We start from the raw sequence: 21,992 nt of genomic DNA on the forward strand, positions 1-21,992 counted from the left end.
TTTGTTTCCTGAAATAGGCTGACCTTTCCGGTCTCTTCTCTTGGAAGGCCTTCCTCTGTTTTTGATACCAGTTGCCCATGGGACTGGGCATGAGTCCTCTAAACAGGGCCGCACTCCCAAGAGTAAGTTGCAAGGCCCATGACTGAGACCAGCACTCTTTTACGGGGACTGTTTGCCTTGAGAAGTCACCCAAGCTCCCATGATGCTGTAACTGAGAATGTTCCAGGCCGAGTGCTTCCAGTTGTAGCATGAAGCAAACTTAAGAAAGGTTTTACTGTGGGGCTGGGGATTTAGCTCAGTGGTAGAGCGCTTACCTAGGAAGCGCAAGGCACTGGGTTCGGTCCCCAGCTCCGAAAAAAAGAACCAAAAAAAAAAAAAAAAGAAAGGTTTTACTGTGTGTTTCCGTTACGTATTGTGCTGTCACACAGAGGCTTTTTCATATAAGTGAGTATACGACCCTCCCCCACATCTCTCTAGTGTCCCCTTTGACCCCTCCTACCCATCATTCCCTTCTTCCCTTCACTTTCATGTCCTATGTGCATACGTCCCTTTATGTATCATCATGAATACATGTGGGAAGGCATCGGAAGCGCAAATGAATGAGAGCAAACTTAAATTTTGTCTTTCTCAGATGTTTTGAAGCATAAGTTTGCTTAATATGATTATCTCTGGTGGCATCTATTTCCTTGTAAATGACATAATTTTGTCTTTTATGGCTGAAAGAAATTCCATATCTACCAGCATTTGTCTTGTTGTTAGATACCTGAGGGCTTTTGCTTTCTAAACCTTAAAGGTCTCGTGCCTGTAATGCTGAGGCTGCCCCAGAGGCAGCCTGTGCTCCTAGTTAACTTGGTCTCATTGGTTGCACCCCACCTCGAGCTGGCACAGTGTCAGGGACACTCAGTCGCTGTCAAAGGAAGGGACCTTAGAAAGGGGGCAGTAGTGAGACCACTTCAGGGTGCCTATCATTTCCCAGAACTCCTTTGGACTCTATAGGCTTTTCTGTTTCCTGTTTAGCAGCTAGCAAATGTGGGTGTACGTGGGCACCTTGAACTTAGTGTGGCTGAGGTTTAGCTCTCTACAGATCTGTTTTCTCCCCTCCATCTCAGCCAGGCACATAGTAGTTGGCTTGCTTTTCTTTTCAAACCAAGACTTAGAGAGTCATCTGGTCATGGTCACCCTCTCTCCTTTGCTTCCTTCACATCCCAGAGGCTGCAGTGTGTCTCTCAAAGTCGGTTCAAACTTACCTACCACCTTCCGTATCCAAAGCAGCTTCCTGTTTGCCTATCTGACTGCCAAGCCCTGTCAGCTGGCAGCCTGGCACCCCTCTGTCTCTGTTCTGCCCCTCCCTTTGGGCTGAGAATTAAGTGTAACAATTCATCCATTGTCCTTGGTTCCCCCTCCCCTTCAGCCTGTCAGTGGCATCTTCCTGCACTCGGATTGTATCTGTAAACCTGTGAAGAGGACAGGGTGTGGCCTGAAGATTGCTATGACTGATTTTTTCCAAATGCAGTAAAACACCTGTCGGGCTCTCACGGGTGCATTGTATGGGATGGCTGTTGTTCTGGGGCATGGATCGGGGCAATTTGTTCCTAACCACACCAGAGCTTCAGTTCCCACCACTCAGAGGTCAATCATTTCATTGGACCCTCCTAAGTTCACAAGAAACATGTAGTGAAATAACATTCTGACACCCTCTCCCACCCCTGAGTGGTCGTCTTCCCCCAAATTTTTGGCATAAGAATGTAACTCAGGAACTCATCAACGATTCTAAGCTGGTGGTAGAAAAGCCTGCCACCCTCCAAAGGAGGAAGGACGAAGCTGGTGTGCGTAGCCCTCCTGCTAAACACGTTCTGTCCCCAGCATGGCCTTTTATATCTTGACCTTGAACTGTCTCTGTGAGTGTTTACACATGCCAGCACATCTCTGAAAAGCACCCTTCCCCCTTCTTGATCTAACACCCCATCTTCACAGGCCTCCTGGAGTTTTGGTGGCCTGTAGTGAACACAGCTGCTATATGATCTTAAATTTGAAATATGACTGGTGAATCACAGCAAAAGGCGACCATGAGAGGCTGCACAAGGAACTCTGCAGGTGTCTCAGGCACTGCACTTGAGTTTATGACCAGGAGCCCCAAGGGCTCAGAGATGGGCCCCTTCTTCACCTTCTGAGTAGAAGTCATGTGACTTCTATGGTGGGTCTTAGAGAACTCCCAATTACGTTAGACAGTAGGAGGATGGGTCTGTCAAGATGGCAAAGTAGGTAGTTGTGGGGGCATTTGGGGTGGGACGTGAGCAGGCGGGTAGGCACTGTGGAGGGCCTTACTTGGGGACAGGGTTATACAGTGAGTTCTGGGTCGGATTTCTCTTTGGACTGTGATTGCCTTCCTGAGGTCCCCTGAAAGGCAGCAGTGTCCCATCCTGTGTCCTTTAATCTGTTATGTGTTTTATTGTGTGTGTGTTTGCATTGGGGTGGGAATGTACTATGGCCGTATGGAGGTCAGAGAACGATGATGAGAGAGTTGGTTCTCTCCCAGCATGCGGTTCCCAGGGGTCAAATGCAGGTTGTCAGGCTTGGTGGGAAGCGCCTTTTCCTGGGGGAGCCATTTCTCCAGCTCTTAATCTGTTCTAGTGGATGTGAGACTCAAAATGCTACACTCCCCGTTGTGAGGCCCGGCTCCAGTTTAGTGACTTAGCCAGGAAGATGCTGCTGCTGAAATGCAGTGGTCTGTGGGTGCTCACACTTACGGCCCTGCTAGCCAGGGCCCTGTTGGCCTTGGGCATTCTGGCTTCTAGTTTCCTCGGGTCTTAGAAACTGTACTCTAATGACACTGTGTCAGCAAAATCTGGAATTCTTAACAGTTCTGGCTGCTGGGAATCTAGTGTTGAACGATCGGTCAGTTATTGCTCTCTCCGCTTTCTCACTATTAGTCTGACAGGTCGGTTTTTAACCCTGCACATCGAGTAATGCATATTTATGCCAGTAATGTTTTCATGCTGAAAAAGTTTCCAGTGACTGTACTTTCCAACAAGAACGAGGTGCAGATGAGTCATCTGTACCATCTACGGAAGACATTCGCATCTCCCATATCTGCTGCCCTAGCGATTTTGAAGTTTGCCGTATGTTTTTGCTGGTAAGGGGAAGTGAGGGGGATGGGCAGGCACTGCGTGCTCTACCCTGCCCATAGGAGCAGGGTTTCAGAGGGGTTTAGGGAAGCCTTCACACCACAGCTGGAGAGAGTGTGGAGCTTAGGAGAATTCACAGGTTAGGCAGCTATCTTGGCAGCCTTCAGGATCAAAGATCAGGCTGTGGAGATAGAGAAGAGAGGGCACGTGAGAGGCCGTATCTGGAGAGGGGGGCGAGGAGTGGCGAGGATAGAGATGCATCTGGGGTGGTACAGAGGGGAGGTCAGGGTGCGCCCACGCTGTCTGCACCAGCTGTATTAACAAGAGGAGCAGGCTGGTGACACCAGTCAGATGGGAAGGCTTGAAGTAGCAGTGTTCCCCCACCGTGTGCACACAGACCTGAGTCTGTGGATGAGCTGCTCCGGTCAGTCCACACTGAGCACCATGCAGCCACGGGGGCTGATTGGTGCAGTGCTAAGATGGCCCTGGGTTCCATTGAGAGTCTGACATTTGGGATGTGAGGGACTGGGAGGCAGGTCAGAGCGGCATTGGAAGTCAGTGGGGACCTACAGGTTTCCCTTTTGTGGGGTGCAGTGGGTTCAGACCCTAGGTTTACTGTTACAGGAGGCTGACCAGCCCCCAGCAACAGTGGGTGGCGGTGGCAAGGCCAGGGAGCACACGAGCTGTCCCTGACTTCGGCTGTTGGAAAGTCCTTATTGATAGCGGGTGCACAGAGGTCTGAGCGGATCGAGGCCATGGCTAACCTGGAGTGTAGGGAAGTGTGAGATAGTGGGAAGCCGCTTTCCACGGTCTAAAGCCATGTTTGGTGCAGTTCACTCAGGCTGTCCACCCTCCATGCTCACTTTAGTAAGTCAGCTTAAAGTCTAAACCAAAAGAGGGCGTCTTAACTCAAGACCAAATGTGTGTCCATTTGTTAAGGACAAGTGAACTTTAGTAGCCAAGGTCTTTTCTGATGGGGCCATCTTCCTTCTTCACCCCAAGACCCACTCTTAGGAAATCCCCAGGAACACACAGTACTTGGTAAATGTTTATTGCACCCAGTTCACTGCCTGTCTTGCAGAAAATTTGATTTTTTCAGGAGGCTGGGGCTACAGTGAGACCAGATAATAGGCCTCAAGATGTCACCAGTCGTCCTTGGTAGTGTGTTGAATCGATCTCTCCAGTCTGACCACTTTCCAGGCCACTGACCATCGGCCCCTCTGCTCTGGCTTATTTCTGAACTTGACACAGGCTACTCCTGCCTCAGGACTTCTACCTCCTTGTTTCTGCTGGATACCTTTCTCTTACCCTCCTTTGGAATCAGAGAGGCAGTCCCACATCACTGCCTGCTCCAGCCCTCTCCTGCTCGTCTCCGTCTCCGTTCATAGCTTGCTCCTTCCTCACAGCGTGATACCCCTTTCTCACAGCACATGGCTTATCGCCGCCTTCCTCAGTTAGAACTGAATTTCTCAGGTTCCACCACCAGGACCAGACGTCTCGCACACCACGGCTGCCTTGCATTTGGTGAATAGTGACTGTTTCTCACACGTGTCGGTCAGTCATCACGGTCCGCAGTGGATCAGCACTAGGCTGAGGGATAGTGCTGGGAAGTACGAGTGAACTGAACATACAGGTCATACATGTAGGCTCATGACAAATGTCTGATGAATACATGAAGTGTGACGTGAATCCTCCGTCTTCATGTCCAGATCCAGCCCTGCAGGCGGGCTGAGCCACAATTTCTTTAGCCAGAAGGGCCCACATACCGTTTTGGGGATAGGATTTGCAGCATCTGGCTCTATTAACTTATTTACTGTCCTTTAGCTCAGAGGTGGGTGTTCATTTTAGAGGTTCAGCAGACACTGATGCTTGTGGTATTTTGGTTGCTGATGAAATCTTTGCCTGTAAGAGCACGAGGGATGTGGTCAAGTCTAGGAAGGAGAGGGGAGTGTGTCTTTGTCTTGTTGCAAGGACAGGCTGGCAGGGTCTGGCCAAATGGCATTTTCTTGTTTGGGTACCACATATGCATCAGCCACAGGTGAGTCAGGAGCCGCAGGGTGACGTACCATGTCCCGTTGAGGACATGTTTCTATCTGCAGGAAATGACAGATAAAGAAGGTTAAACACAGATAGTTGTTGGTTGAGAATGTAGCAAGCTTATTAGTGAAGAGAAGAAGGCTGTGGAACCAGACCGCTCAGGTTTGACCTACTTGTGCTCTAGGCCTGGGCCAACTCTAGAACCTCAACATTGACTTCTTTTCTCTGGGCTGCAGCCTAGTGACCAGGGACAGCTGGAGGTCTGAGGATGTTGTCAGGGGTCAGTGAGAGCCACGGAAGGCCTCATGATGAGAGCCACGGAAGCCCTGATGATCTGTGACAATTTACACAAGACTAATGCTGCTGAAGGTGCCCTGGCATCTGAAGGTGACAGAGGGGATAAAATGAAGTTTTATTATTAGGCTGGCTGTGCCCCGAACCTGGCCCTTTAAGAGCAATGATCACCCACATTCTGCCTATTTCAGACGGAGAAGTCAGAGAAACGACTTAAACTAAATATATGTAGTTGACTGCTCTGCACCTATCAGTGACTTCTCCCCTGAGCCTTGCCTTAGTCCTAAGCTGATGTATCATTAGCCAAGAGATGATTTGGTCTTGCCTGGCCTGCCTGCTGTCTTAAAGTGTCTAATGGACTAGCAGAGGAAGTTGAGGATGCCTATGGCTTTGAATAGGGTTTGCCATTAAGTAATGGCACTGTTTGGAAAAGCTGGCCACGTTCCTGGGCACCTTCCTGCACGATGCCCTTCCTGTCACAGAGGAACCGGTTCACCAGAGTGGAGGGGAGCAGCAGCCAATGTGGGAGTTGTAGAGTTTCTTCTGCAGCTCACAGATCACCTTCCTGCCTCCTTTGGACTCTCCTAGGGAGAGGAAGCTGCCTGCCCCAAAGCTGGTCCAGCCCAGGTCCCTGTACCCTGTGCTTAGTTCAGGGTCCTTCTTCCAGGGCCACAGCTTTGACATTCAGCCCGTCCCTTGTCACACACAGAGCTTCGGGTAATGGAGGGTGTGTAAGAGAGCAGCCTGTGCTCAGCAGGTTCCTGTCAATACCCACACACCTCTGAGCCAAGATTATTTTCTCATACACAGGAGATGCATGCAGTTAGTCTGGGAAACATGGCAATAACTCAAACCTGAAGGGAGCGCTGCGGCTTAATGGGTATGGCAGGATGAGAGTTTAGCGTAATCTCTCGGGTAGCAGTTGGCTTGCGTTGCTTGACACGCTGGGCCTTGTGTTGCACCAGACACCACACCCCTCTAGCAGTTTCCATGACCTATCTGAACAGGCGTTCTGTGACTTTCCGTTCTTGCTCTCCCTGCCTGCTGCGCTGGTGTCTTCTCCTGTATTACCTTCTCCTGCCCAGTTGCTTTGCCAGTACTCTTGTCATGAGAGCCGATTGATGGCTACTTGTGTTAGACCCACTGTAGTGGGTGTCATTCTCATACTTAGCTCCCTGGGTGCAGCTACTCACCCCACTTCTGAGGTGAAAAGCCTGGGACAGAGAGTAAGCTGCTCATAGTTACAGGACGGCCCAGAGCCCTCACTGGGCCATTGTCTGCCGAGGGTTCCTTCCTCTTTCCTGCTTGCCTTGTCCTCTCCACGGCTGCCAGAGGCACTGATGACCCACCTGTGGCCACATCAGTAGGCAGCCCTTCCCCCAACACTATCTTCCCTTGGCGTCCAGGTCGTTCTACTCTCACTCATTTTTCCTGATCCTCTTTTATCTCATGCTGGTTCCTTTCAGCTCTCCAAGGTCCATGCTTTGGCTGCTAAGCAGAGCGTGGTCCTCCGATCCTGTTTTGGCCAGTGCATTCTCATCAGTTCCTCAGACCGTATCCTATCTCCCATAGCTCCTAATCCAGACCAGCTTCTCCTTGAACAAGGCTGGGCCTGGTTCAGATACCTCTCAGGGTCTCGATGTGCTCTAATGGGGTCTTTCAGTTGACCCACGTGTCCAGGTTCCTGTTTCCCTGTATCCCCACACTCAGTGTCTTCTCCACCAAGGTCTATGCAGATCAGTCTTTAGTCTGTGTCTATGTTTCGTGCCATGTTCCCCACCAACCTCTTGAGGTGCACCCACCACATGACCACGTGTGTTCTTCCCCTGGACCAGTTCACCACACCACGCGTGTAAGACTCGTTCGATTCATCGCTGAGCCCCTCGCTTCAGTCTTTGCCTCTAGGGAATTCTCCCACAGAGTTCCTGTGAAATGATAGCAGATGGTTTGTGGGCCTTCATTTTGCTTTCGGCCTGTTCCAGCTTTCTGATCTTTCAGCATGATACTTGAATAAAATAAAATAAAGAAGAAAGGACCGTGACTGCTTCTAAGTGTGGTGGAGGAGGAAATTTATTATAGATTTGTGGGAAAGAGCAGGGACTTCTGGGAGAGTCCAGAGTGGACAGGACCCAGAGCCATGTGAGGAGAAGGGGAGGGGCATGGGAGAGGGGAGAGCGGGGGACCAGGCGCAGCAGCCAGGAGACCCAAAGCTACAAAGAGAACCAGTAGCCAAGATGGTTGGATCATGTAGGGAAGAGCATGCCAGCCGGGGGGCCCAGTAACAGGTAGGGACTGAGGGATGCAGGGAGAGGTGAGAGCTCCCCTGCAGCCTTCTGCAGCCTCCCTGGTCGCTGGCTTATGATAAGGTATGCCACCCATGTCCACGGGGGCTGACCGCTCCACCATCCACCTGGAAGTCATCCCGAAATCTTAACAGGCTGTTCCTTCTCTAGACCCCCTGCAGGGTCACTTTCTCCTGAAGCCCGCTCCCGCCATTCACCAGAAGGTTGCAGCCGCCTTGGAGGCCGGTTGTCTGTCTCACATTCTGTGAGTGAGGACAGCATCCTCCCTACCTACGGCAACATTCTTCCTGCTTAGTTCACAGCTGGGTCCTTGTCCCAGTGTACAGTACGACTTAAGAAATAGAACGAGAGGTGTCTCTATCCCTAGTTTTGTGCCATCTGTCCTTGTTAAGGAAGGTCAGTGCCATGCAAAGTGTCCATGAGGAGGGAATGAATACCACACAGGAAGGCATTTTGCAAGCCTCAGTTGCTAAGAAATGTGACCCACCTAAGTTACTGAGAATCCTGGGGTTTCCTGTCGGCCCCCAGTTCTGTTGTGTTCTCGGATTTCTCCTTAGACGTGCCTGATCCTGGTTTGATAAATTGTGTTTTCTCGATCCTTCTGCCCTCACTGTGGGGTGTGCTTCTCTGTAGGTCTGATCCTCGGTCTGGCTGTGCTTGCCGGACCTCTGGCCTGTCAGCAGTAGACAGAGGAGCACCTGAGTGGCTGTCATTGTTTGTCCCTGTGTTTGTTCCCAGGAAAGCACTTATGTTAGCAGCATGTGCTCCGTAGGAGTCAGGTTCCCTAGTAACCTGCCTGTCCCTTTCCCCTGATCTGTGGCAGAGTGGAGTGATGTGATCTCAGTAGAACAAAAAGCTCTATAGACCATCTTCTCTGGTGCAAGAATGAGGTCTGTGCAGAGAGCAGGCGAGCTCTCGGCCCTGGGCCTGGTTACTGACTCCATGTGTTGAGTGGGCATATATAATTGCCATAGTCCTCAGCAATTTTACACAGACCCTAAGCCAGGCCAATCTGTGCTGGTTGGCCACATGTCCACCTCTTGGCCGCCTTCATGCTGTGAGTCCTGGGCCAGTATCATGCTGGGTAGAGGAAGCCACACCGCCCACGAGGGTCTTCAGAGCTGCCCTCAGGCTCATTCTGACAGGACACAGCCCATCCTTTTGCCTCTCACAACTGTGCAGTCTAGGCTCCACCATAAAAAGCTAGGGTTCTCAGTGAATTAAGTAACATTTCTTTAGTAGCCAAAGTTTGCAAAAAGCTTTCTAGCACATTATTTCAGACAACAGGGCAAGCCTGACTTAAGATGGACTCTGTCAGTAGCAGGTAAGATAGCCTGAAGCTCTCAGACCCTTCCTGCGGCCTCGGATTTGAAAGCCATAGGAGCTGGGTTGGAAACCCTTCCTCACGTTTCCTTGGTTTCTGTTTTCGTGGTATAGATGCATGCATAGTAGAGTGCTGGTAGGGGTGTGCCTGGGAAATAGTGGCTGCTGTTCCTAGTCGGAGGTGATTGGCAGCTCCGTGGAGTAACAGAGGATTGGTTGCTGTACATCAGGTCTGAGTTCAGATCCCAGTCAGTTATTTCCTCGTTGACTGTTTCATGCCTGTTGATTGCGGGTTTTCACTGGAGTTGACTGGTACTCGATCCGTATAGCCTTTGAACTTGGAAAACGGGTTGTCCTTACCTGAGTGTCTTTCATCATCTAAAGCAGCCAAAGTGGCAGTCCCGCAGGACCGTGGTAAACACAAAACAAGGGCTTGTAAGCACACCACATTCCCGCAGCTCTTCCCGCTCTCATGGTTTGCGAAGAACTGCTTCAGTTTGGCTTTGACCCTCCATTCAGCACGTGTCTGCTGAGTGCTTGTTATGTGCAAGGCTTGCTGCCAGCCCCATGGGTGGGGCTGAGTGGGTTATGTTGCCACCAAGATATGTTTGCAGTCCCTGAGGGGTCCAAGGTAGGGGCGATTGAGAGTTGGCCAAGGGTGGGAGGGGCTGTAGCAGCCAACAGTACCTGGGAGAGGGTGCTCAGGGGCAAGTCCTGGATTAATTGTGGGTATGGGTGCTCCAGTGTCAGCAGCCAAGGGCCATGCTGCTGTGAGGGAGCTTGGGAGAGCCAGTGGCACTGGGCTGTGAAAGGCTGGGGAGTGGGGGGCGGTCCTGACTGTTGTGGGTGGAGCCTGTGTTTCCCGTACTTCCAGGAGGGCAGAGCTTGGGGCTCCTATAACACCATTCAAGCACAGCAGTATCTATGCTGAGTGTTATTCAAGCTATTCAGGAAATTAAAATGTTCTAGGAGCCAAATTAAGCAGAAAACAGGTGAAGTTACTTTATCTAAGCCCAACTATCCAAAATGCTATCACTTCAACATGTAATAAACGTTTTAGTGGGGTATTTTACATTCCTTATTTAGCAGTAATCTATCAAAATGTAGTCCGTATTAAACATAGCTTGTCTTGGAGATCAGCCACATTTAAGGTTTGTAATTTATGTATGTGTGGGTCTGTGCAGTTGAGGACAGGCATCTGTGGAGGCCAGAAGAGGGCATCACATTCCCTGGGGAGGGGGTTGCAGGCTAGAGCTGCCCTGTGTGGGTCCTGTAAATGGGACTCGGTCTCTGCAAGAGCATTGCTCGCTCTTAACTGTCGAGCTAACCCTCCAGTCCCTTGGCAGAGCTGAGGGTAGCAGGTCTGGGATGAGGGGAGTTGGGAGTAACCTTTCTTCTCCTAGCCTGCCCTTGATAGCAGGAACCAGCCTTTGAACACATCTGCCTAGCAGCTGATTTCTTACTGAGGGAAGAGAAACAGGGGATTCTATGTCCCATAGTTATGCAGTAAATTAAAAAAAAACAAAACAAAACAGCAGATATGTTCAGAATTTCCAGCCTCTTGTACAAAGACAGCCCTCTCTGGGCAGTAAGCTTCTGTGTGTGTGCTCCCCACTGAGCAGTAAGCTTCTGTGTGCTCCCCACTGAGCAGTAAGCTTCTGTGTGCTCCCCACTGTGCTCTGCTTTGGCCCATTGTGTACACTGGGTACTGCTCCTGGTGTTCTAGTAACTCGGCAAAGCACCCTTCCTGTCCGACCTACAGAGGAAAGTCAGGTCCTGAAAACTTTAGTGCCCTGCCTGGGGGCTTGTTACCCCATGTGGCAGAGCTGAGACTCATCTCCAGCTGTTTCCCTACTAGGATTCAGTGCCATGGACATTATCATCTCTAAAGTAGGGGAAAGGTGGCCACTTTAGAGCATTACACACATATACATATCTATCTGCGTGCGTGTCCATCAGTGTGCACATGTGTGGGAGACTAACGTTATAATCATAACCATAGCAGTTCCTCATCTCCCTCATACACCCAGCCCTACATCTAGTCTCCTCCCACTGGCCACTTGGAAGGTTCCAGAGTTGGCCAATTGCCATAGGCTTCCATTGGTGGGGGTGGGACATAGCCTGTGACGTCACTTTAGAATCAGGTAGAACTCAATGCTTGTGATGTTTCTGGTTCCTCGGTTAGGGGAGCTAGAGGCTGTGGTGACCAACTGGTGGCACCAGCTTCCTTCTATCTTACTGGGTATATCAGGTATGCACGTGACGAGCTCCAAACTGGGTCAAAGGCCCATCAAAGAATGTAACGTGACAGTGGTACATGTAGGGAATCCTGTGGGGGAACAGTTCAAGCCGTGGGCTGGGGCTGGCTGCGGGGGAAGCCTAATGAAGTACCAGCTAAGCCTCTTCTTTCCTCTCTGCGAGGTGAACTCACCAGATGTGGCTCCAGAGACAGCCGAGGGCAGGAAGGCCTGTGCGGTGGTGTGCACAGAGGATGGTGGCGTCAGATCTCATGGGTTGGCAGTGGGTCGTGCTACTCTCTTCTTGAGTAAGCCGGGGTTCTGGAGGAATACTTATATTCTGGCTTGATTCCATGTTTGGTGCAGAGAACATCAGAGCCAGCTCATGGTGAAATTGGCATCTATCACCACGGAAACAGCTATGAGTATCCTAAGAACACAGGCCTTGGTCGAGCTGGGTCCTCCCAAGTTTGAAGGCTGCCTCTCTGTTCCCGATTGCCACCACATTCTGGTCCCTGCTGTTGTCACACAGGACACTGAGTAGCTTCTGTAGTTCCTTCTGTGTGCCTCAAGGGAAGGTTTGCTCATTTCTGTGTAGAAGCTCGTCAAACCACAGTGGCTCCTCATGCTTCTCACATTCTAGAACTGCAGGCCAACGGGCTCATCTCCTTTTAAGGAAGCCATCGATTTCAAAATCGTGGTGATATCTACACGTTCAGCGTTGGCCCAGAAGGACACCTGATCCAGGCTCTCGGACTAGCCCTTAGGGTCCCAGTGTGCTCACAGAGCAGTGCCCACCATGTGTACTATTTCTTCCTGATGGGTCCTTTTCCTTTTACTATAATTATTTCAAGCCTCCCTTGCCTTTGGCCAGCCTCCTAATCAGCTAATTTCCCCCATTTGTTCCCCAAACAAACAAAACCACCAGAACTTTCCAGTTCAATCTTATCCCTCCTATGTCCCACCCAAGTAGGCAGAACCATCCCTCCTACATCCTCGGTTTGGACCTCCTATCTCCATGTCACTTCCTAGCAACCACACTTCCTGTGTCTCCTCCAGTGCAGACTCAACCCTCCTCTGCCTCCTCTTGTGTGGACTCACCCCTCCAGTATCTCCTCTGTGTAGACTCTTCCTGTGTCTCCTCCAGTGCTGACCCACCCTCCTGTGTCTCCTCCAGTGCTGACCCCTCCTTTGTCCCAGGGTGGTGGACCCAGGCTCCTGTTCGTCAGCTTCTTTCCTATGCTCTGTCCGTTGTAAGTACCTTTTCAGTTTTGCTCCTTCTCATACCTATCGATAGCAACAGGATTCATTCTGCTAGGCCTCAAACACTCTCTGGTTACCCTCATCCTTAATATAAAATCAGAAAACCCTTTCTGGCCATGCGGTCTTCCAGGAGAAACTCAAGCCAGCTCTTTGCTTTTGAAAATGTATGCCATCTTTCTTTGCAGCTTGGGAGAACGTGAAGGTGTCTGCACCAACATGAAGATCAGCTGTGCCTTGAGAGTATTTAGCCATTTTTTTTTTCATGGAGAAATTCAAAGAAGGAAGCAGCATGTTCACTGACACCCTGAAGCATGCTCTTCCAAGACAAGTAGGACATTGTCTGGGACATTGGCAGCCGTATGCAGTTGTTGGTCACAGCCAGTCTCATGCCCTGTTGAAATCCCCCCAGCAGCCTGGGGCAGTGACTGTGAATGCACCTTGTATCGGTGTCATCTCTTGTCGTCTTAGCAGTGACCTGGGCTTTCCTGGGCCCCGTGATGAACATTCTCTTCAGTTTCTTTTCCTCCTCTTAATGTCTACTGACCCACAGCTTCCAGGCTGCACTGTGTAAGCGGGGCTCAGTACCAGGTCTCCCTCTGTCTGTCTTGCTGTGGTGACCTCCCTAGTCCCACTGAAGATCTGCAGGCAGACTCAGCTGCAGGCTCTCAGGTATCTCCTGGACATTTCCATGACAGCCCCAGGTGTGAACAGAGAGTCAGCCTCCCTGGGATCTTGTCTCCCTGGTACCAGTCCTTCCTCTTGTCCTCACGCTGTCTCTCATGACGGTGTCACTAGATAGCTGGCGGTCCACCCAGTGTCTCCAGACTTTGGATTCCTCTCCATTGTTGCTGCCAGGTCCTCACCGGCCACATGTGACCTGCCAGGAAGGCCTACCCGCTGGACTTCTGGCAAACAGCTCCAACCTCTTCATCATGTTGACTGCCCAAGTCTGAGACTCCCAACCTACTAGACCATTCCACTTTCGCTTCTCCTAGGACACACTGCTCACCGTGCCTCCCTGTGTGTGCTGGGTTATTTTATTTTATTTTGTCAACTTGGCACAACTAGGGTCTATCTGGGAAGAGAGACCCTCCATTGAGAAAGTGTCTCCATCAGATTGGCCTGTAGGCACATGGAACATTTTTCTTTATCAGTGATCAGTTGTGGGTGAGGACGCCCCTGCACAGGTGGTCCTGAAATACATTTAAAAAGCAAGCTGAGCAAGGTGCAAGAGGAATCCTGTAAGCCCCATTCCTCTGCAGGCTGTGCTTCAGTTCCTGCTGCTGCCCCTGCCCCGACTTCCACGGTGATGGGTAATGGTCAGGACATGTAAGTCAGAAACCCCGTCCTCTCCAGGTTGCTGTTGGTCATGGTGTTCATCACAGCAGCAGGCAGCAAACTAGAACACTGTGTCAAGCCGTCACTGTGTCCCCTCCTCGGCCTCACTAAGACCCTGGGAAGAGCTGACTCTGTAGCCCCAGTGTCCCACCTCCTTACTCCGGGCTCCCTGCAGTTGTTTGGCCTCTCCTGATTCGGTCTCCTTTTGCCCCTTCCCTGTCCTCCCAGCTTTTGTCTCAGCTAGTCCCTTTACACACAGGGTTTCCCTTTCAGTTATGACTTCTCTATCTGCCCACTCTCCAGGTGGACAGACTCGCAGGAGACACCCATAACAGGTTAAAGTGCTCGGAATTTGGACTGTGTCCTGTGAATGCAGACCGAGCTGGTGCCAGCCCTGGTGTCTCAGCCTCAGGGAACTTCTCAGTATGTCTGAAGTGTCAAGAGCTGGTCCTGGAGGCTGGTGTTGTCTTTGATTATTAGCTGCACATACGTGGGAGGTACCAGCAGCAGTTGTAGGAACAGGACGGGAAGTCAGGCACTGTACTGTTAGCTAAAGTGGCTGCTTAATGCGGGGACTCAGGGTGCCGTTGGCCAGCCTGAGGGTACTCTGTGGGAGGGGACAACTGTGCGGTAGGCCTGCCGAGGCCTTAAGTGAAGTGACCACAATCAGGTTGCTTGTTCAGGAAGAGGATGGACTCTGGGTGCTGTCCCTCAGTAGTCACAGGTCATTGGCCCCTTTTTACAGACTGGATGACTGCTGGAGGATATTTTTTCTCTTTAGCTCATGATGTTCTCTCAACTGTAGAGAAACTAAAGCCTATTGTAGATCAGTACAGTTCAAATCTAATTATTCCAGCCTGGGTTTCACAGAGCTTTGTTTTGCCCTCGAGCATGGTCACTGAGAATCCCTAGATGGTAGATGAGGCTAAGGAAAGACCAACCTGCTATGCCTGAGCCAGGAGCAGGTGTGTGGTAGGAGCAGGTGTGTGGTAGGAGCAGGTGTGTCATAAGACCAGGTGTGTGGTGGGAGCAGGTGTGTGGTGGGAGCAGGTGCGTGGTGGGAGCAGGTGCGTGGTGGGAGCAGGTGTGTGGTGGGAGCAGGTGTGTGGTCTCACACAGCCAGGGCTACCCCTGACGCAGTGGGCAGGAGATCCTTCACTTTCTCCCCCTTTGGATTCCCCTGGTTCTCATTGTTGAGATGATGGTGCCAGGGCCTGGGGAGGTAACCTGACAGCTGCACTTCTGCGCGGTGAACGCGGTGTCAGAAAGTCGAGTCTGTAATGTCGAGGCTTCCTGTGCTTCACGCCTTCCTTCCAAGCAGTGATAGGCAGGTCCACTACATCCTCCTCCGGTAACAGATGCCCTACATAGTCGGTCCACAAGAGAAGGGGCTTATTTTGACACAGAGTTTGAAACAGTTCAGTTAGACCTCGCCTGCTGGGTATAGCTCATCTTGGTAGGAGCCTGTGATAGTAGCACTGGTCACCTCTTGAGGGACACCAAAAGCAGAGAGGGAGAGGGAGGGGCTTGCCTGTCAGTGACCTAAGCGCTGCCTCTTAAAGGTTCCAGAATCTCTGAACAGCACCCTAGGCTGTAGGCTTGTCACAGCTGGGCCACTGAGAAGAATCTAGTGCCTGTTGTCAGTGCCTACTGTGTATAGAGTCGCTGAAAAGTGAGGGAGCAAACGTTATTACTTGCTCGGGGCTGATGTTATGTAACACTGGCACAGTAATGGTAGTCACCTCACGCAGTGCGAAGCTGCCTGACTGGATGAAACACACTTTCAGGTTTCCTTAGAGATTAGGATACCTTACAGTGGAAAGGAGAGGTATCAGGACCTGACTCAGAACTTAGCCTCTGCCACCGAACAGGGTCACATGGGTGTGAATGTCTGCTTCCTTGTAAAGATGATAGTAAGATAACAGAGGCCACACACAGCTCCAGACAACACAGAGCACATGGTCTCTGGCATAAAAGCCCTCGTCTGTCAGAGGGGCGCTGGGGAATGGCTCTTGCTAACCTCATGTTTGTTCCCTGGTTGTTTGGCCATCGTCTTGGTTATTATAGCCCCACCTAGCATCTGACTCTGACTCTTTCCTATTTTTTGGAGGTTGCTCTGCCCGCTGTGAGTGTTGGAAGGTGGACCGTGGCTATACTGAGCCTTAGCATGGGCCACATAGGTTGGCGGGGACAATAGGTGGTCTCGGCGGTCAGCATTACATCTGCTTCTAGCGCCGCATGGAATCGTGATGCTATGGCCGATGCAGAAGACGCAGACTGAGGGACCTGGGCATTGGGAACTGGATCTGAGCAAGGACTGTGGCACACGGCATCCCCTACACTGCCCATTTTCTGAGCTCACCCTCATGCTGTGAGGAATCTATGAGGTGTCACAAGTTCTGGGTGAATTCTCAATTGAATCAGCCAAAGTGTATTTCTGTTGCTTAAAACTAAGAAGCCGAGTGCTACAGAGGGTCTGTGCTGTGCTTATTTATGGCGTTACTCATTTCCAGGCACTTGGGTATCTCCAGGAGTCTCAGAGTTTAACACAAGACAGAAGCCAGTGGGGAGACCACGGACTCATCCAATGTCCCTTCACTGTGGATCTGACCAGACCAGCAGTGTGGTCCCTAGAAGACAGAATCAGCCCCCTCTTGTAGCTTAAGCTCTGGAGGGTGCCCCACACTAGCAGGCAGTCAGGAGAGTTTAGACGAAGTTGTCTTGCCATGACCTCTGTTTCTTTGCTCCTAACTTACAAGTTGCAGATATAATGTACATACTCATTTTGCTTAGCCTAAGTGTGTGTATGTATGTGTGTGTACATATGTGTGTGTGTATATGTGTGTGTGCGTGTGTATATTGGTGTGTTGTGTATGTAGTGTATGCACGTGAGTCAACAGGTATACATGCCCATGTGGGCAAGTTGGGTAAATGACACTTCCTCTGTCTATTTTACCTCAGATAATTAGCCAATGACAGACAAAAATATTGGTACCATAAATTCAGGGTCACTTACAGGAGCAGCAGTGGTGGGAAGGAAGCTGCTTCACGGATATGCCACTCGATCTCCAGCATGGGCGACGCCTTGTAAACTGCAGCCCTGGAGTGCTCTGCACAGCTTGCAACAGAGCCTGACTAGGGCCCCTTCAGGCAGTTCAGGTCATCTGGTCTGGGTCTCCTCAGAAGTCCTTACTGCTTACGTAATTTGGGGGAGGGGACAGCCTTATCTATCCGGTCAATTTCTAGGACTTCTGGCAAAGTTTTTATGAATCTCCCCTTAGAACTTCCTGAGTCTTAAAAGGAGCCTCCCTCCAGGATGCCATGTTTGCTACCCAGAGGAGGCAGAGCGGGGCGTAGGGTGTCTTCATCTGTTGCTGGGCCAACTTGGGCCTCGCTGTTGACTCGGCTGCCTGCCTCTGCTCCCCAGTGCTGGAGCTGTTGGCATGTTCAGGCTCCTGCAGCCTGGCGTGTGGGTGCTGGCGATCCAAGCACAAGCCCTCATGTATGCAGTAGCAGTCGCCCACCAAGCCTCCCCAGCCCTGAGCGTCCGTCCAGCCCTGAGCGTCCATATTTCCTTCGCCCCATTCCTTCCTGACCACAGTTGTTCTTCTTGCAGAGGTGGTCTGCCCGGACAGAGGAGTGTGGCCCTTTCTTCAAGCCCTCTCTGCACATCTCTTCCCAGCATCCTCTAACCAAGATGCGTCAGCTCAAAGGGAAGCCAAAGAAAGAGACCTCCAAGGACAAGAAGGAGCGGAAGCAGGCCATGCAGGAGGCCCGGCAGCAGATCACCACTGTGGTGCTGCCTACCTTGGCTGTGGTGGTGCTCCTCATTGTAGTGTTTGTGTACGTGGCCACGCGCCCCATCGTCACCGAGTGAGCACCGCCATCCTGGCTTTCCTCTGCAGACATGTCTGCAATGCCGAGCTCTGGGCAGGAGTGCCCTGTCTCCTCTGATCTTTGACTTGATCAATATTTCTCTACTTTTGGGGGGGAAGGGAAAGGGAACATTTATCAGTGAATGTGCCATTTACCCGATGGTCCACTTCATGTGCCTTTCAGACTTCAAAGCAGTGCGTGTGTGCGTGTGCGTGTGCGTGTGTGCGTGCGTGTCTCCCCTTTTCTCCTGAAATCGACGCACAGCTGCACCTGGGGAGAGGAGGCCTCTCCGGGTGACACTGTGCTTCCTGGCTCCGTTCACAGCTTTCTAAGGGGACAGCCTTTCTTCTCTGTACTTGATGGGATGTGAAATACGCTGACTCAAAGTGAAATATTTATTTTTGAATAAAGGAGATAATAGTCTTAAACCGGATATTTGTCTTGTTTTTGTGTGCCTGCTCCCAGCCTTGCCTCACTGTTGACTCCCCCTCTCCCTAGGCTGTTCCCGCCTCTTGTCACTTGCTGCTCTTCTATACTTGCAGGGAGTGACGTTCTCATTGGGTCGTGAGCACACAGGCCTCCTGCTGGACGACACACTTGCACAAGGAAACACGCCACAGTCCCTGGCTTTGGTTCTTAGTTGATGGATTCAGGTTTTGTCCTTCCAGGTGAGTTTTAAATGAAATTGGCCAGGCCTCCTGTTGTTCCAGCCCTGGGCTTCCCGGTGCCTGATGATGGAGCTGCCCCTTTGGAAATGAGGTTCCTGGTAACTGTCCCATGGGTGCCCGTCAGCTCTGTCCTGCTGATCACAGAGAGGTTTGCAATAAGAGACCAGTTTTCCAAATATAGTGATGGTCACTTGACCTGCTGACAGCACTGGTGTTGCTGGGTATTTGAAGAGAGCCTTTCCAGGAGAGAAAAGGAAAGACTCCAGCTGATGTCTGCAGATAGATGCTGATGTGGGCGAACAGGCTGGCACAACCTCCCGCCCAAGTGTCAGGGACCCTGTATAGAGATTTACAAAACCTTGGTCACTTAGGTTTGACAAGTGTGTGACAAAAATGTCTCAAAAGCGGGGAACACAGGGCTCTGTTTTGAGCCTGTTCCCGATGGGTTCAGCCTCTTTCTGGGAACTGTAGTTTATAGAGATGACAGGAAATGTTTTTACCCGGATCTGTGTCCTCAGTAATTTAGCCAGTGTCTCTCAAGAATTCACACAAGTGTGCTGCAGTGCGCTGCAGAAGGTGGGAAAGGTTACTACAAAGGGGCCTTTTCTAGAGGGGATGGTGGTCCGTTGTTCAGGACCACTGTAGTAAGCTTCTAGCTGAGGTAGGCTTTCCTGAGATGTGTTTTTTCTATCCAGCTGATTGGCAGGCTTAACTCTCTAGAGGGAACGATGGTATGTATGTCTTTGTTCCTCACCAGAAAGAGCTTCCTGCTCAATACCGTGAACTTCCTTGTAGTGCACAGTGTCGTGTCTCCACTCTGGCCCAGATATCTGACTCAGATCACCCTTTGGCGGTCAGTCAGAGTTCTGAAGTTTCAGTTCCCAGTCTTACGAGCTGTGCATTTTGAGGAAGGGGCCCACACTAATGAGTTGCGGTCTGCTACCCAGCAAAGGAAGTGAACCGGGAGGACCATCCCAGGAGGCCACAGTCTCCACTGTTGGTATTCTAAGCTCCACCACCACAGCTACCTGGGAGCAGCCCGGTACGCTCCGCCCCACAGTTGCCTAGCAACAGCCAGCTGTGCCTGACTATAAAAGGGGCTGCCTGCCCCCTCCTCTTTCTCTTACCCATTCTTACTCTTTACTCTTGTTCTTTGCTGCTCTTGCCCCTTCCCCATCTACCCCCAACCCCACGCGCCAATGGCTGGCCACCTTTCCGCTCTTCTACTCTTCTCTCATTAAATCTCTCCATGTAGAAACATGTTGCTTGGTGTTTTCTGTCTGGGCATGGGCCGAGATTTAAACCCTAACATCCACAACAGTGTGTTGTGTTTTAACGGTCTCTGTCACTTGGGTGCACTGCCCAAGTAGATTGGAACAGGCCTCACCTGGTGAGATGGGGCAGCATCTTAGATGCTGTTAGTGTGAGTCCAGCATCCACTACAGGGTACCTAACAGGTCCAGGTGAAGAGGACCCTCGCTCAGGAGACACGGAGAGAGATGTCTGTCCTATGGGCTCCTTACGTAAACATTTCAGGATTCTTTGGTCTTCTGGGATTTGAGTTATCTAAAAGTATGAGTTTGGGGCAGCAAAGATATTTGTGAAGCCCACTTCTTTGACTTTCTAGCTAAGCAGGCCCAGGCTTGCAAACCCTGGCCTGTGGGGAGCCATAGCTGCTCATTTTACCATTGAGACGGTAAGGGGATAAATTGAAACACAAAGCCAACACAGCATCCTATCCCGTACATCTTGGGAGCTCGGTAAGCTCCCATGTTTACTCTTGTCGGTGTGTGCAGACCGTCATGGAACGCACATGGAGTCCGGCTCTGCAGGCTTTCCATAGCAGCTTAGACCCCGGGAGATACAGACATGTGCTGGGCCTTTAAGTCCTCCCGACTCGGTGTTTTCTTCTTGTTCAGTGACTAAGTGGTCTCATGAAGAAGTCGAATTATTTATTAGGAGTGTCAGTCATGCTGATGTTTCTGCAGTGGGGTATGGGGCTCTTGGTGCTCTGTCCTTATGATTGAGCATGCTCCAAAGGAAAATCAGGTTGCAAATAGGAATAGGAACCATAAATGGTGTCATTTGATTTCCTTTTTCTCTTTTTTTGTCTTTAAATCAATGCTTCTCTGTGTGTGTTTACCTATTCTTTGGCTAAGCAAAGTCACCATGACCCATCAGTACAGTTGCTGGTGTGTGAAACTAAGTGTGAAGCATCCAGACCTGGTCTTTTCTCAGTGTGACACATGACACAGGCCAGGTGCCTGTGTGGGTATGCCTGGCTGTAGATTTTTCATATCCCCTCAGGCACCCCCTGGAGTTTCTCTCAGGAGTCAAAACATCACGCAGAGCTCCGAGACCCAGGAGCCCCGAAGACGGAAGCCTCCAGGGAGCCTGCATGGCCTGGCCACTGCTCCGTGCTGTGTGACTGTGTCAGTTACTTATGAACCTGCACTGAGAGAGAGCAAGGTCTGAGGAGTTCGCGGCTGCCTCCTCTAATTCCTCCCTGGCGGGTTCAGAGGGTGGGTGGCAGGCTCCCTTCTGTGTTTCCTGCAGCCGCCAGGCTCTCCCGGGAATTGGAGATGCCTGCCAACACTTGTTTTGAGTGGTTGGCAAGATTAAACAGTTGGCTCTCCCCCGATGCCCCAGAGGATCTTATATCATCATTTATTTGCTAGAGGAGAGGAAAAGAGGAAGTGTCTTGGTTATGTCTACCGTCACGTGTCCCCGCACCCTCTGCAGCTATTTCTTGATGCCATTTCTTGTGGCAAGTCTGCTGAGGTTACCAGGAATGTGGTTTCTGTCTGCAGGAGCTGTACTGATTCTGTTCTCTATGGTATTTGCCACAGGACACTGTACAAACATCAGACATGAGATACAGTATCGTCAGACTGAGGAAATACATGAGAGCTGCCTTCTAAATCCTTCCCGAATGTCTGCAGTCAGAGTGGAGATGTTCAGGGTTTGTAGATGACTCTCCCTGTCTTCATGTTTCTGATATTAGGAAGGGCGAGTGTGCTGGTCCGGCTTGCCCACCTGCTCGGCTGGACCCTGCTTCCTTCTGATGAGTCTTTTGTGCAGTATCTTCTTGCCTTCCACAGTAAGCTTTGACGTTAGGTGCGTTATTTCTCTGCCCGCTAGTTCTTTGGGAAAGAACGGTCTTTTCTTTTGAATCACTGCAGCTGCTAAATCATAACCACTGTGGATCCCAGAGAGCCCCTGAATACTTGGTAAAAATGGTAAGACTCTGGCTAAGCCTCTCTCTCTACTTCCCTGGCATTTCCCTTCCCACTGTTTCATGAAACTTGTCTGTCTTGGAACTTTCCCAGCAAGAAAATAGTTTTCAACTTTTAAATATTCCCTTTCCAGCATGGGTCGGTCACCTGGCTATTTCAGAAGGCCTGTTAGATTTCCGGGATCAGATTTGGTTCTCACATTGCCAGCTGGTTCAGAATGAAATTAAGAAAACCAGCCATGAAATTGTTTCTCAAACTCCCTCATTTCGAAACGCACCTACTTCTAGCTTTG

The 21,992-nt window shown here is 50.8% G+C and overlaps 1 protein-coding gene and 1 long non-coding RNA gene across 8 annotated transcripts in view; one reads left to right on the forward strand and one right to left on the reverse strand.

Annotated features, from left to right (window-relative positions):
• Smco4 (single-pass membrane protein with coiled-coil domains 4) overlaps positions 1–18,224 on the forward strand; it is a 52,284-nt gene extending 34,060 nt beyond the window's left edge. For 5 of the 7 annotated variants that reach the window (XM_017595724.3, XM_063265724.1, XM_039081705.2 and 2 more), the window contains one exon: positions 17,537–18,224. In XM_017595724.3, the coding sequence (XP_017451213.1) occupies positions 17,618–17,797 (180 nt within the window). In that variant the 5' untranslated portion in view covers positions 17,537–17,617 and the 3' untranslated portion in view covers positions 17,798–18,224. Of the gene's footprint in view, positions 1–10,009; positions 11,334–12,275; positions 12,573–17,536 lie in introns of those variants that run through there. The other 2 variants (XM_039081707.2, XM_039081704.2) reach the window with 2 other exon arrangements.
• On the reverse strand, positions 4,161–11,651 carry LOC134479995 (uncharacterized). The gene is made up of 2 exons (XR_010054082.1): positions 11,514–11,651; positions 4,161–5,218 (listed from the first exon to the last, which is right to left on the reverse strand). It is a non-coding gene; the product is annotated as an uncharacterized LOC134479995 (long non-coding RNA).
• Positions 18,225–21,992: the final 3,768 nt, after the last annotated feature.

The sequence above is a fragment of the Rattus norvegicus genome, chromosome 8 (assembly GCF_036323735.1).
Source record: "Rattus norvegicus strain BN/NHsdMcwi chromosome 8, GRCr8, whole genome shotgun sequence".
NCBI lineage: Eukaryota > Metazoa > Chordata > Mammalia > Rodentia > Muridae > Rattus > Rattus norvegicus.